Source organism: Clinocottus analis, unplaced genomic scaffold, assembly GCF_023055335.1.
Source record: "Clinocottus analis isolate CAN_PGR_092001 unplaced genomic scaffold, fCliAna1.0.p SCAF_17, whole genome shotgun sequence".
In the NCBI taxonomy this organism is placed as follows: Eukaryota; Metazoa; Chordata; class Actinopteri; order Perciformes; family Cottidae; genus Clinocottus; species Clinocottus analis.
In genome coordinates, this window is record NW_027175898.1 from 5,066,892 (window position 1) to 5,081,726 (window position 14,835).

General features: G+C 41.7%; 1 protein-coding gene across 1 annotated transcript; it reads left to right on the top strand.

The window, feature by feature from the left end:
• The first annotated feature begins 247 nt into the window (after positions 1-247).
• On the top strand, positions 248-5,202 carry LOC137788131 (kelch repeat and BTB domain-containing protein 11). The gene is made up of 2 exons (XM_068580959.1): positions 248-737; positions 1,350-5,202. The coding sequence occupies exon 2, from the start codon at positions 1,428-1,430 to the stop codon at positions 3,237-3,239; it is 1,812 nt and encodes a 603-aa protein (XP_068437060.1). The 5' UTR covers positions 248-737; positions 1,350-1,427; the 3' UTR covers positions 3,240-5,202.
• The last annotated feature ends 9,633 nt before the right edge of the window (positions 5,203-14,835 follow it).

The window sequence follows — 14,835 nt, forward strand, 5'->3', positions numbered from 1 at the left end:
TTTTTTTCATGAAATGAGTTGTGTCTGACATAGATGCGTCTACACATTTGCACCCTGATCGTGGTACCCAATACAGGGAGGATACGTGAAGGAATGTCACAACAAGAGCACGACAGATGGAGCCTCGTGCGCCTGCTGTTGAGAGAGGGGTTAATACCAACTGAAGGGGCGTGGCTTTGCTCAATGATGACCGCCTCGCTGTAATCAACTGTACACACACACACACGCACACACACACACACACACACACACACACACAATAGACAACAAAATGCACAGCTCTGGCAGGTCCGACAGCTAGTGCCTCTGCTGCCCACGCTGGACAGCTCCCGCTTTCTGGAAGAGACAACGCGTCCCCCACTTCCACGGGAGAGGAAACCAGCTTGTCTGCTGCTCTGAAGGAGGAGGAAGAAGAAGAAGAAGAAGAGGAACTGCGACCTGAAATGACTGGTTGATCGTCCCCTCTTTCTGCCACTGAACCCCGGGAGGGGAGGGGGGGGGAGCTTGCAGTGCAGTGCAGGGGCGGATCGGATGAAAACAGCAGCTGAGGGGTGTCGGGGATCGGATGGGACACACCGGACGCATTGTGATCGGGGGCGACGTGAACTCGCGTTGGCGAGCTCAGCCCGGCTGCTTCCTCGGGATCGCGACTGCCTTTTACGTCACGGAGCTTTGTGCTGGACTGGCACCGGGGAGCTGGAGGTGCCGAGCTGCGTAATCGCAGCGAGGAGACGCAGGTAGGTCGCATCACACACTGTTAATGTAGATTTAATCTGTTTCCGCGCACACTCGTCTGATGAATGTGAGGTCGACGTGGATGAGGCTACTTCTGTTCCTTCTTGATTTTGCGAGCTGGCTTCTCCGCGTCTGTCTGACGTTTTCTGGGGAAACGCGTCGGGGGTGAGACTGGAGTGTGTGTTTGGTGTGATAACAAACGCCCTTTCTCAGTCATATTGGAGATTAATCCCTCCATCAGCGCAACACCATTTGCGCATGCGCTCTGAATGCCTCCAGATTATCGCCACAATTAATGGGCAGGCTGGGTGATTATTGCAGCGGGGTCATGCAGTCTACAGCCTCAAGGAGCTGCATGATGGGGTGGCTTCAGCGTCTTTGTTTGAACAGTAGCTGCTGCATGTTGAAGCTCAATGACACATTGTAATGCACAGCAGAGCTGGAAAAAGCAGCACAAAGTTTTCCTTTCAATTCCAAGGTTTCCAATCTGTTTGCTTTTGGAGAAAGGGCGCCCCTTAGAGAATAAAGAAGCCTTTGCAGCTCCATTACTTCTTTTTTTTTCCTTCCTCCATTGGTCGTGGTTGAATTCCCTCCTTGTTTTCTCCCCTCTGTAGGTAAACGGAGAGGAGTTGTTTGTCCATCCACTCGGCATGATCGGTGAGGGCGGCGTCCTCCATCACAAGTGAGTCGAGATGAACGAGGGTCGCAGGCCTGATGGAGGGGCTGTCACTGTGGAGGCTGATGTCATCCTCCACGACGTGAACCCTGACCTTGTCACGCCTCCTGGCAACGACGGGAATGTATGTCCAGGTTACGTCCAAGGATTCCAGCTAGACGACCCGGATTTTAGCCCCCCGCCGGTGTTTGAGAAGGAATACCTGCTGGATGGGATGCCGATGGAGAATAACCACATCGACCGCCAGAAAGGTAACGTCTCGTACATCTCAAGAGCGGATCAGTTTCACCTCTCTAATGATAACGGAGGACCGCAACAAAACTGTGCGAACAGCGAGACCCACAATGGCGCCAGGGCTAAAGTGGGTTCCCAAGCTTGCCTGCCTGGCCAAGCATCGAACCTCGAGCAAGCTGGAAATACCGAGGCCCAAAAGGAGCCGGATTTAGTCATCGAAATCGGCGGGCAGAGGATCAACGCTCACAAGGCTGTCCTGGCTGAGAAGAGTGACTACTTCAAAGCGCGACTGTCGCGCGACATCTTGAAAGTGAAGGGCGTGAGCTACAAGACTATGTCTACCTTGATCGACTATGTTTACACTTCTCAGATGAATGTTTGCAAGGGCAATGTCGTGGAAGTCATCACAGGGGCCAAAATCCTCCAGATCCCCTGCGCCGTCCAGGCAGCCATGGACTCCATGACGGAACAAATCACCGCGGAGAACTGCTACGAGATCCTGACCATCGCCAAGAAGCAGCGGCTCAGCGAGCTGAAGGAGACCGCCTATGGCTTCATGAGCGACAACTTCCTCCAGGTCCTCAAAGACCCCGCTGCGTACGGGCGCCTGAACGGATCTGAGCGGGATCTGATCCTGAAGAAGAGAATGGAGGGGAGGAAGACTCTGATGGTGGCGGAGGTCAACGACGTGTTCGACCGCGTCGGGAGCCGGCCGCCGAGCCGCTGCGGCAGCCGGCCGCAGAGCCCGCTGTCGGTTGGGTCTTTGGAGGAGAGTCACATGATTTACCACTACAACGAAGCCGCGAATGACTGGAGGCCTTTAACGGCGATGCCTGAGGACATCAACACGAAGGGGTGCGGGATCTGCACCATGTATAACTACCTGTTTGTGGCAGGGGGGATAAAGGGCTACGGGGACAAGGGCAAGGTTTCAGACAAGGTCTTCTGTTACAACCCCATCACCAACCGCTGGGCTGAGGTCCGACCTCTGACCCAGGCTCGTGCCCAGCTGAAGCTCGTGTCCATGGACGGCTACTTGTACGCCATTGGCGGGGAATGCTTGTTTACAGTGGAAAAATACGACCCTCGCATGGACCGCTGGACGGCGGTGGCCCCTTTGCCCAAGGGAGCCTTCGCGGTGGCCCACGAGGCCACCACCTGCAGCGGAGAACTCTACGTTTCGGGCGGCTCCCTCTTCTACCGCCTGCTGAGGTACGACACCAAGCGGGACGAGTGGCAGGAGTGCCCCTACAACAACAGCAGGAAGAAGTCCTCCGACATGGTGGCTTTCAAAAGCTTCATCTACCGCTTCGACGTCAACCGCGAGCAGGGGATCACCGTGTTCAAGTACAACAGCATCGTGAAAATGTGGCACGACTGCGCGTCGCAGAGGCTCGGCAGCCACCTGCCCTTCAGGTGCGCCGCGATCGGGAACTGCATCTACTGTGTGAACAAAAGCCAGACGCTTCAGTTTGTGGTGGAGGAGGAGGACGCTTACTTCGTCGAGGAGCCGCTGAGGGCGCCTCTGGAGGCAAAGGGTGTTCTTTTTCCTTTTGTTCTCACTTTGCCTGAAAAGCCTGAGAAATTGACATAGTGTGTGTGTGTGTGTGTGTGTGTGTGTGTGTGTTCCAGAACAACAACATAAATGTGTAATAGCGAAACTGGAATAAGCAGAAGACCTTATATACATCCTTCAATGTCAGCTTTCTATCTCAGTGTCTCATTGCCTGCTTGCAATGGAATGTGTGTATTTGCATGGCAATGTAACGTGTCTGCAGGGTTAATAAGCCTTAAAGAGAACTTTTTTTTTAAAGAGTTGAATAAATGCTACGATAATTGTATCTGACTGTAGATAATGACATGATGACAGTGACTGTAGGTGATTTTGTGTATTCCCTGTGTTACGGTTTGGTTTTGTGCACTTTTTGTAGTTTGAATAGATTTTATTTAGAAACTATTAACGAGTTGACTGATGTTTGGAGTGGAAGCGGTCGTAGTGCGCCTTATGAACGATGCAACACAGGTTCTATGCAAATGAGACAGAGGTGGGTCTGCTGTAATGCTATTTAACAGTTACTAGAATGGGAATCTGTCTTGGAAGGAAGACGATAGATCTTTAATTTAAGGCTGCAACTAACGAATATTTTTAGTATTTGTTTGTGATAAATTGATTTATTGTTTGGTCAACAAAATGTCAGATATTAAATCAAACAATACATTTTGTAATTTCCCACACCCCAAAGGACGCCAACAGCCCAACACCTAAAGATATTTGGTTTATTATTATATGTTATTAAAAAGTCTCCGATCCTCACATTTGAGAAACTGAAAACTGCAAATGATTACTATGTTTTCCCTTGAAAGATTATTCAAAAGTAGTTTCAATCAAATCAATTAATCGTTGAGTCATTGCAGCTCTACCTCCAACCATGGTCAAATTATAATCCGTTAAAGGGTAATAACTGTATCAGTCGTACATCTCACAGGTATTCTTTTTGCAAAACGTTTAAAGTGCATGTTACCTTTTGTAATTCAGGAGGCCTTTTCAGGCAAAGCTAGTTTTGATTTTTAACTATCATTGAACTTAAGTATCTCCAAGAAGAAAAAAACAAGAAATATTAAACAAGATGCTTCAGGCTTAAAAAAAAAAAGAAAAAAGAAATGAATAAAATCGGAAACTGAATTTTGAAACTATGTACTTTTCAGAACATGCTATTCTGCCTCTGGCGCATACTCTACTCACAGGTCCTACATTTAGCACCCTTGCCAAAGATAAATAATTATCAAAACTGACCAGGATTTTTCCATCTTTTGGGGATTAACTTCCTGATGAAAAGCGCTCCACTGACGGCTCCAGAGTCAATGCATCTAAAGCAATAGGTGGTTTTCTAAGAAGAAGGGCATCACGTTTACTGCTAACGGGCACTTTCTGGGAAGTTAAGGGAAAGTGAGCAATTTATAATATATAAAGATGCATCTCTTGTATGTCTTTCCCTGAAAGTGTTTAAGAAAACGGCAACAGACCCAAGTGCTAGCAGGTTTCTGCCCTGGCTTGGGTTGTTTAGGTCAAAGGTCAAATCCAACACGACAGTGCTGGAACATGGTCAGGGTCACGACCCTCACTGCGTCCACACACAAGACATCCTGCTGTCAGGACGCTAACAAACCATTTTCTTTTTGTATCAGTGCACATTAATACCTTTTTCTTTGTCTAAACTTTCTTCCTTTTAGACATTTCACAGTATTTGTTTCACATTTGAATGGAAGCTCATGGGGATACTCTTGGAACAAATTGCTTTTGATAACTTTTTTAGGAATGTCTCAATGCAGTCATGTGACGAGGACGAAATGGATGTGGTTTTGATATTTTGCTGGCTGGCATCTGTATTTTTGTGATTTTTTATTTTTTTTTTGTATGGATTTGCCGCTGTGATGGACAGTAAAGTGATGCAATGTTAAGCTTCCTGTTATGGAGTGGGCTAACTAATTAGCTGTTGGATAATGTATATCAGTCAGAACTAAGTGCTTCAAATAAAATACTTTGTGTCTGAAAATTATATTTTTTTCTGAATGTGTCTTTACCTGGTGAGGAAGTGCCGCATTAAAAAATAATCAAACAACGCTGCCATCTAGTGGATAGTGACTGTAATAGCACCCATTAACACAACATCGTAAACATGAGCTCACACCCAACAAAACATTTAACAACTTGGTTGGCTCTACCTTTTGAATACATGCAGAGTAATTGTCTCAATATTTATAGTATTTCAGTATTATAGTACTTCAAGGGGAATGCCATAATAGTAAGCTTTACAACTTGAAGGAAATGTGAACATCCTTATGATAAATCCAGCTTGCGATAATTATTCGATTTCATCTAAGCTGAGTGTAAAGACATGATGACGGAGCTCTTATGAGCCAGTCACATGCATCATAAATAGATGTACTACTGTATATGTGGTAAAAAAAAAATCAATACTGATGGACGCCCATATCGACTTATTAATTGGTAATTTTGTTTTCATAAATGACATGCATGACTCACTGTATCTAGTTATCAAAATGATGAGATAGTATGACTTAATATGACTATTTTCTCAAACGTTCCTTATAATTATAATATTATTATTTCACAGTGAAATACTCACTGCACAATTCTCCATATGATTTCTAACTAAAAGTTGAAATAAAATAAATGCATGTGTCTTTGTTTGGCCTGACCATCCTGTCATTTAAGAGTTTAACTGCTCCAAATGCGCAGGAAAAAGTATTCATGAAACACTAAACTTGTGTCACTGGAGGGTGCAATCAGGGTATCAGGTAGTCTGAATAACCAGTGAATAATTATTAGGGCTAATAAGTAATGCAGAGGAACCTCACAATAAACGAGAGTGTAAGCGGCTGTGTGATAGCTGCTGCATTGACTCTATATTATGTCTGTATATTCACAAAGACAGAAACAGGAAGTTGTGTGGACAGCTGTGTTTAAAAGAGTTGTGTGTTGCTATCCCAAGACAGTGTTTCTTCTTCTGTTTTCTTTTTCTCTCCTTGCATCCATGAGAGGATTTAATAAGAGAACTGTTTGTTTTTTTTAAAGCGAGTCATTGTAACCTTTGCTAAATAGCGGCCAATACAGCCCAAAGTGTAAATTACAGGTTAATGGCAGATCAAATATTTCTTAATTTCCCAAGATTCTCTTGAGTCTCTCTGGGTTGGTTGCTTTAAAGACATCATCATTGTGTGACCTGACTGAGCGAGATGCGGCCACAAGAAAGAATCAACATGCCTTGTTGTTTGACTTTTGTGTAAAAAAGCAACTACATTTTTCATATGATAGACCATGGTGCCAGATATTCAGCAGCCCAAATCCTAAACTTAGGACAATATTGCTAATAAAGCCTCACTCAGACTTAAAAGTATACAATGATCCAGATGATCAGTGCAGTCTAGCCAATCACTTAATGTAATGTGGCTATATTGTTTTCATGTTACAGAGAATATTTGTCTACAGACATTTGCCTTGGAGGCAGCAGTGCAGAGGCTTGTAGCTGACATTTTAATGAACAATAAGGGAGGTTTTTTATGAGCATTACATACAGTGTAGTGCTCTACTATTATATGTCGTACATGCCAGTATAGTGAGACTGCTCTACTGCTAGAAGGGCAAAATGCATGTTGGAAATGTTGTATTTTCAAATCTCCATTGTGAAAATAAAAAACAATATTAAAAAAGAAAAATAATATGTAATTGACTGTGTGAATACTCCATGTCTTGCGAATATGTCTTTCTTGTACTGGTTGTGGTTAGAGTTCTGTTTTCATTTTAACTTATTAGGGAGACTTCTCAGTTTGTAGTGGTTTTGTTGTCTAACTACTATAGTGCACAAATAAATGAATACATAAATCCTTGATTTGGTGACTAATTTGATGACACGTTTATGTTGTACTACAGCCTAAAAATGACCATAAATGTAGTATTTGCTTCACAAAGGGACACTTTATTCCAGAGGTTGCCCTATTGAGTTGGTTTACATTGAACAGTTGTTGCTTTCCTCGCGTCCCCTTCTTTATTTCCCACTGTTCCCACTGTTCCCCGTTTCAGCACTGGAGGGCAGTATGAGCACGGTGGAAACGGCAGACACGGACACCGATGCACCGTTATCCATCCCGGCATGTACTGGACCTTATACAGGGGTACACGGAGTGCTGCCACGCAGCAGCCAGGTATGGATTCATGTTTTTTTTTTATTTATTAGCCTTGTGTTTCAAAACTTATTAACTTCAAATACAGCAGGTCTAGTAGTCAAGAAGTTCAGAAGAAAGCTTTACTCAATATAAAACCCAGACACAACTCTCATCCTGTTGACATGGAGTTAGGATGATTGACAGCTCCCTGACGTTTCGGTTAAACGCCTTCACGACTGCCCTCTCTAATGCTAGTTAACGGTAACTAGCTAGCATGTATATAACACACAGTTTCCAACCTACAAAGCGTGTATTCTCTTCCTGTTTCTTTAAAATAAAAAAATACTACATCAGGAGCCATACCAATGTCAGGTACACACATTTTTTTTGTCTGTTTCACACTTACCCTGCCTAATTGTAAAGTAATTAGCATTAGCTTAGTTGAAACTCGGTTAGCTAGTTAGCGTTAGCACATAAGCCTGACCGCTGAGCCAACCCCATTCTCAAATGAAGAATTGATTTGAGATTATTTTAGCTTTGGAAAAGGTCAGTTTGGTGTTCAATAAGCAGACATTTGAAAATCTTTTAAAAACTTAAACCTGTGTAAATGTTCTTGGCAGATGATGATACTTACCTAAATAGCAGCAAAAACATAACTTAGCTGGCTATCTAAGTTAACGTTCACTCAATTTATCATCAAGGGTACAAACTGCTACTGATAGATGTCAGAGCTAAGTAAAGAGAGGGATATGTGCTTTAATTTGGCATTTAGCCTATGTTAGCTATTGTCAACCTGACATGAGAAGCTGGTCTAAAACAGTCTTTGGTATTTTTGTCTGCTTTTTTTTTTGCAGTGTCAACAGTTTTCCAATGACCTGGTTAGAGGAGCTGAATGCTCTCATTGCAGTTTAAGTAAAACAAATATTCCTGCAACACACAGAGAAAAAGGTAACAAAGGTGTTATCATACATGTTGAATGTGGTTGGAGCATATTTGCAAATCACTCAGTGACTTTTGGTTGAAGTCTCTGACATCTTGTAATTAATTATGGGCAGTATAACCATATCTGTTTCATAAAAAATACACCTGGGAACCCCTCATTTAGGCCAAGACCCATTTAATTGCTCATTATGCCTTACTGTTTTAGTGTTTCACTTCACATCTCTTTTTACATTGTCTTCTGTTCGTCTTGCTTTTAAAGGTACAGTACACAACAGGAGGTGTGAAGTTGGAACGACAATGAACTGGTCCTCTACATGACACGTGACTCATTTCTTGAGAATGCCCTGGACGTGTTAAATAGTTCATCCAGCATGGCCAGAGAAAGCAAAGGCATAGATTTCGTCAGTGGTGGCACAGATGTTGTTGTTCAGACGGATACATCCACCAGTATCTTGTCTGATGGGGCCTCCTTTGGAGGTAAGCAGCTAGCCCGGTGCTGCAGTCGTCTTTAGTTCTCTTACTGAATACTAATTATGTTTGCATAATTGGTTTTAGTCATTTAAATGGGAGCTTGTGAAATCTTTTTCCCTTGTTTTCACCTACAGCTAAATTTAGCTAACAAGGTCTGTCTGAATCTGAACTGCTTTGTTAAAAAAATGAGGCATTAGTGGTTTAGACTTCAGAGTGCAGTGTCAATTGATCTTACATCTTGAAAGAATGAAGATAAAATTTGAAATGACTTAAAACCGCAAATGCGATAAGCTGTTGGGAATGTTTTTGTGCAGGGCTGTTGAATAGCTTTGAGCAGCCTCTTTTCTTGTAATGGCAAAGAGATGTAGAAAAAAATTGACATTTTGTTTTAATTTCCAGTTGATTATCTGTGATTATGCTCTAAAACAGCATACTTGCATCCCTTTAAAGAGACAGACTGAAAACGTTACAGGCTGGAAATTAGAATCACCAGAAAAAAGAATGGCCTGGGGAAAAGCATCTTGTAATGTGCTTTTCCGTATCCACCCTGCACTCTCTCATTTTTGCCATTTGAATATACACAGAATTATTTACACCTTCAAGGCAACTCGACTGAACTGCACATCAGTCAATTAGTAAATCAGAAATTTTCTGTGATTTCAGTTTAGCGTGGAGTCCTTGGCTCCCTCTGGTCCCCCCCTTTTAGTCTCCCATCCTGACAGTGACAAATTACTCCTCTGCTTGGCGAGATTGAAAATTAAAAGCATTTAAAGTTGCTCATGCATTTATGCTAATGAGAAATTCAGATATGATTTGCATGCGAAAGAGGCTAGTCTGGAAACTCATCATTGCCCCCACCACCTCCACCCCTGCATTTCTTTAGGCTCTGTTTTTTTTTCCTTCATAATATGGGCAAAGAAGAAAATGAGGTGTGTAAACACTGACAAATGCGACATTATATATGGCTGCAGTTCATTGCATACTAGGAATTGTATCATTTCCGTTAAGAGGGTCTTTCTACAGTATTTATGATGCAACCTACCATTGGTACCCCCCTATAGCCACTCAGGCAAATTGGGTCATTGTGTCTGGCGTCGTCACATCAAACTACAGGAAGAAACACTATGAACATAATGACATTGTGCAGTTACTGCTCATGCTGTCTCCTGTCGCCATTTGGATAGGGACCGTTAAATACAGGATACATTTACTTGTATAACATTGGCAAGGCAAAGTTTAAAATGTGAACATTATTCGGTGGGCATAAGCTTCTAAAGTCTAATATTAAAATGTTTGTTCAGATGAAAAAGGCTTTGTGTTGTGATAAACATGTGCAGAACTCTTTGGAGCCGGAGGATTAAAACTCAGGGTTGATTTGTTTTCCCAGTAAGCTCCATCCACGTCTTCTTCTCAAAATATCAAAGCACACAGCTTCCTTTCCATTTTTTTTTTTGTTCCACAGTTACTAAATGATTGTAACCTTGGAAACAAGATGCATTAATGAAGGCGGAAAATGAAATGGGACTTTAATTTGTTTCAGTGTTCATAGCTGAGGTGAAATGGATTAGCTTTGATTGAGGTGTGAGATGAAGAAGGAAAGCGCTGACATGACACTTGTATTTGTCATCATGTCATTTCAAGGAGGATGCTGCAGCAATTATAAATATGGGTACACAGCAATTAAAAGCGGTAGTATTCATTAATAATTTTCATATTAATTTTTTAGTGGTCGCAAAAAATGATTGCCACTGCACACAGGCTTTCCAATTATGCTGCTTAATTAGAAATGTCAATATTAAGAAATAATTAAACTTGGGAATACATTAAGGTTGTCAGAAACACTTAAAAAGTTGTGACCATCACTCAAATGATGTTTTCTCTAATATGTTTTGCAATGATTTATAAGTTAAAGATGAGTTTTGATCAATGTGTGTGTCAAACTGAACTAGGTAGTTAGTAAGTTACATGTTTTGTTTAGAAGCAGAGACTCTACTTCCTTACCTTTTACTCTTATGTAACACCTGTCCCTTTGAGAGCAGTTCCTGGCCGACAGCCTCTGCAAACTGTGCTTGCTAAGTTTCAAAGAGATAGCAGGAAGATCCACAGATCCACTAATTCACAGGTACTTAGATTTTTAATCTTTTTAAAAAATACATTGAGCCTTTGAAATTCATCATCATTAAAAGTTATTATTTTACCTGCAATTTAAGTATTAGAAGAATGATAACATCTGGACAGAATATGTAATTGTTTGCCAGCTACAGTATATATCTCAATTTAAAACATATATGTATGTGTGAATTGAGATATATTGTTCTTGTTCATATTGTTTGATTATTTAATAGTCAACTGCAGTTTCTCAGTTGCATCATCATCAAGTAGTTGTTTTTTTTCAATGACACAGTTTCAGTTAATTTAATGTCTGCAGTGCATGTCTGTGTGCATGTTATCCAAGTGTGGCAAAATACTTATGGCACAAATAAGTGTCTGTTATTCAACTAAATAGCTTATATGTGTTTTACTTTGTGCTGCCCTTTCAAACTAATTTAAATTTAAATAATCTAACTAAATTTAAGCTATCTTCCTTTCTCTAAAAATCATATATTTCATTGCACATTGTATAGTATTCAGTTCATTCCTGTGCTCTCAAATGCTTCAAGCTATATTTATAATCATTATCATAATTCTCCTACAAATACTCAAAACATAGCTCTACTTTGAAAGAGGACCGACATGCTCTAAGCAAATATTCTTTCGTCTTCAACTTCTTCTAATACATTTTTTCCAAAGAAGTTACTAAACAAGCAGCTCTGACTTATGTTACGCTCTGTTCCATTCAATGCATGTGGAGTTGTTCAGTTTGTCTCTCGATATTAAAAGCATCAGGAGAGACTTGACTTCCTTGTTTTTATCTTAAGGGACAAACACATTTTGAACTGCCTTTGATCGTAGGAATATATTTTCATTCCAATATGGATCTCACAGGTAGCTGCATATTGATACTAGTATATTTAAGTAAGTAATAATCAAGTAGAGCCATCACCTGTTGACTGCAGCGGAAGCCGACTGAAAGAAAGACTTGAAAGCATTTGTACCTCAAAGCGATGGCAGCCTCTAATGAAAGGATTGGTTTTGGCACAGCACGTTGGCCACGTTTCCCTCAAAGCCTTGTGTGACAGCTCTTTAATTGGACTGCTCCGTTCCCTCAGTGCTGTAAAATGTTACTAGCCAGTATTGCTTGAGTGTTGGTATAATTATTCTGCAATATACTGTAATAAAATCAAGCAAGACAAAGTTGATCTCAAGGAATTCTGGACGTCTACTTATGAATACAGGCAATTTCATGTTCAATTGGACCTTCATATCCCACCCCGAGACTTACTGAATCATTTTTTCTAATCAAACGCTAACTGAGCACTCATGCATGTAGGAGGATGAAGAAGTCAGACTCATGGTGTTACAGTTAAAGCAATGTGTTGTGTTTCCATCAGAGGATAATTACTAAAACCATGTCCAATTACCTTTGTGTGTTGTTGGTAGTTTCTTCAAGTCAATAGCAAAAAGGACTTTGCAGTAGTTGTGAGAGTATAAACTCATCATCATAATATGTGTATGTCACAAATGCAGCTCCCTGAGAGGTTGAATCCTTGACCTTGATACTGTTGACATCTCTCTCTGTCCATCTCTTTCTTGTCCTCGTGTTTTCCCCGACTGAACGCAAAGAGTAAAAAGACCCTAGTGAACCAAAGCCTATATCAGTCAGATGAAAGGAGAGTGTGTGTGTGTGTGCGTGCGTGTGTGTGTGTGTGTGTGTGTCCTCTAGCCTGCGGCTGCAGATTAGCCATGAGAGCCAGAGGATCGCCCCCGCTCTCTGACAAATGAGAAAAGCCACAGTGGCCCTGGCAAAAGTGACAGGCCAAATGGAAGCAATTCCTCCCGAGGCGGGGGAGAGCAGCTGTGACCAGGGCCTGCTATGCCACTCTAGAAAGGACCCTATGTGTGTGTTTGTCTGTGTATTTGGCTATAGAGACTTAACCCACGAGACAATTTCTCTCCTGACGGGTCCCATGAGGCGCTGCGTGTTGCTGACCTATGGGAAACCCCATCAGTCGCAGATGGCCATGCACCTCTACCTGGGCTTTTTTTTTGTCATGTGCGTTTGTTTTACCCTGCTCTATTCTGCCCTGTGCTCTATGGGATGCATTTTGTGCATACCTGTTCATGGCGGGTGTTTGGATGTTAAACTTTTTACATTTTTGTTTGTGCCAAATGTACTGGGCCCAAGACAAAGACTCTGCGCATGGTTGTTGGATCATTCCCTCGAAAGGTCAGTGCTAGGGTGCTTCAACCCAGCGCCACTTCAGAGCCTTGTGGACGTGTGAGTAATTAAGACTGAGTCCTGATGGATTAAATACTACCCTGCTGAGATTGACTCTTTCTGCTACTGGTCACTACTTAGGCCTGCTAGCAACGAGACACTTTCAGGGGCAAGAGTGGCAAAGAGTGATATGAGCAACAGGGATGGAAAGAAATGTGCAGGGTGTTTATCAGTCTCAAAGCATCCAAATAAATAAGACCGATGGGTGTACAGTGTTTGATCGAAGAGGCCTAAAAAATGAGTAGTACAAGATGGATAGCTCATGTTTGGAGGCTGTTCCCACGAGTGTGTTGTATTCTGCCTCCAGTTCAGTCAGGCTATCTGTCAAGAGACATCCCCAAACCTGCACACTGTCTTTACTCCTTGTCTTTAAATCTCCCCGTTCTCTCCTCTCTCTCTCTCTCTCTCTCTCTCTCTCTCTCTCTCTCTCTCTCTCTCTCTCTCTCTCTCTCTCTCTCTCGCTCTCTCGCTCTCTTTCCTATCACCCAGGGCCAAAAGCATGAGGCTTCACTTCGACACAGCCATCATAATTACTCCACGGTGGAAGAATCAATTACAGCTGAGCACCATTATTTCCAGAATGGAGCTAAACATTAAAGTTTAAAAACTCCAAATTATTAAAATGTCCCGCTCTCTGGGACACATACAGAATATTTACTGTTAACAAATAACTTAATAACTTCCCTCTGAATTATTAATTAATGGCTCACATTGTCTCTGGAAAGACTTTATACATTGTTAAAATGCATCACTGCTTGACTACTCTATTTGAGAACTTGGTAATTCTGTCACAGTTTTGTGACCTTATTAGAAAATCTGAGCTGCAGTTTTGGCTGTTGACACGCTGATTGAAACATTCTAGTTTGAACTAATACTTTGTTTTTCGATAGAGAAATTGATGCAGTTTCTTCTGTTTGCTTGTGCTGATGTGGGCTTGCTGCCACTGCTCAATACACTAGATCATTTTTACTTGGAGGAAAGGCTGTTTTTTAAGCAAAATGTCCTCAAGTCAACCTCGTGTGAGTCACCATTGAGTTAACACGGTGGCTCTGATTGGAGCACCTAACAATCCAGCAATCAGGGGTCATGTTTTTTTAATGTATCAAACACTTTGAAGGTTAATTGTGATTAATCAGTCATGGCACTTGAACTTGAAGTAGAGGATGATTGACATAAAACAAACGGGGAAAACTTTACAATAGTACTCCGCTCATGAAGGTGCCGGTAATATAACTGAGGTTGTCTTTAATTAAGTAGCTCTTCTTCTTAGTTTTCTGCTCATAAAATCAATATAGCCAATCCAAACTGTTCTGGATTTGTTGCTTTTGATGCAGATTTGCAGAGTCTTTACGCTATCACCAGTCCTTAAGCCAATTGCCGCTGATGCTACTTCTCATTCTTTACCTCAGGGAATGTACACAGAAGATCATCAATGGGATTTATTTCCTTATCGGCATTTATTCTCAATTCAAGTTGTTAAACTTCCACGAGATTAATGTTATTGCTGACTTGTTCTCATAGCCATTGCAGAAAGCATCACACACACACACATATACATAATATATATATATATATATATATATATATATATATATATATATATATATATATATATATATATATATATATATATGTTATCCATGAGGTTACACATACATTAGTACATGAAATGCAAATACCACGCTACTCCACTGTCATCTGTTACAGGAGATAT

Coding starts and splice junctions, on each gene's coding strand:
- LOC137788131 (XM_068580959.1), top strand. CDS start 1,428: ATGAACGAGGGTCGCAGGCCTGATGGAGGGGCTGTCACTGTGGAGGCT.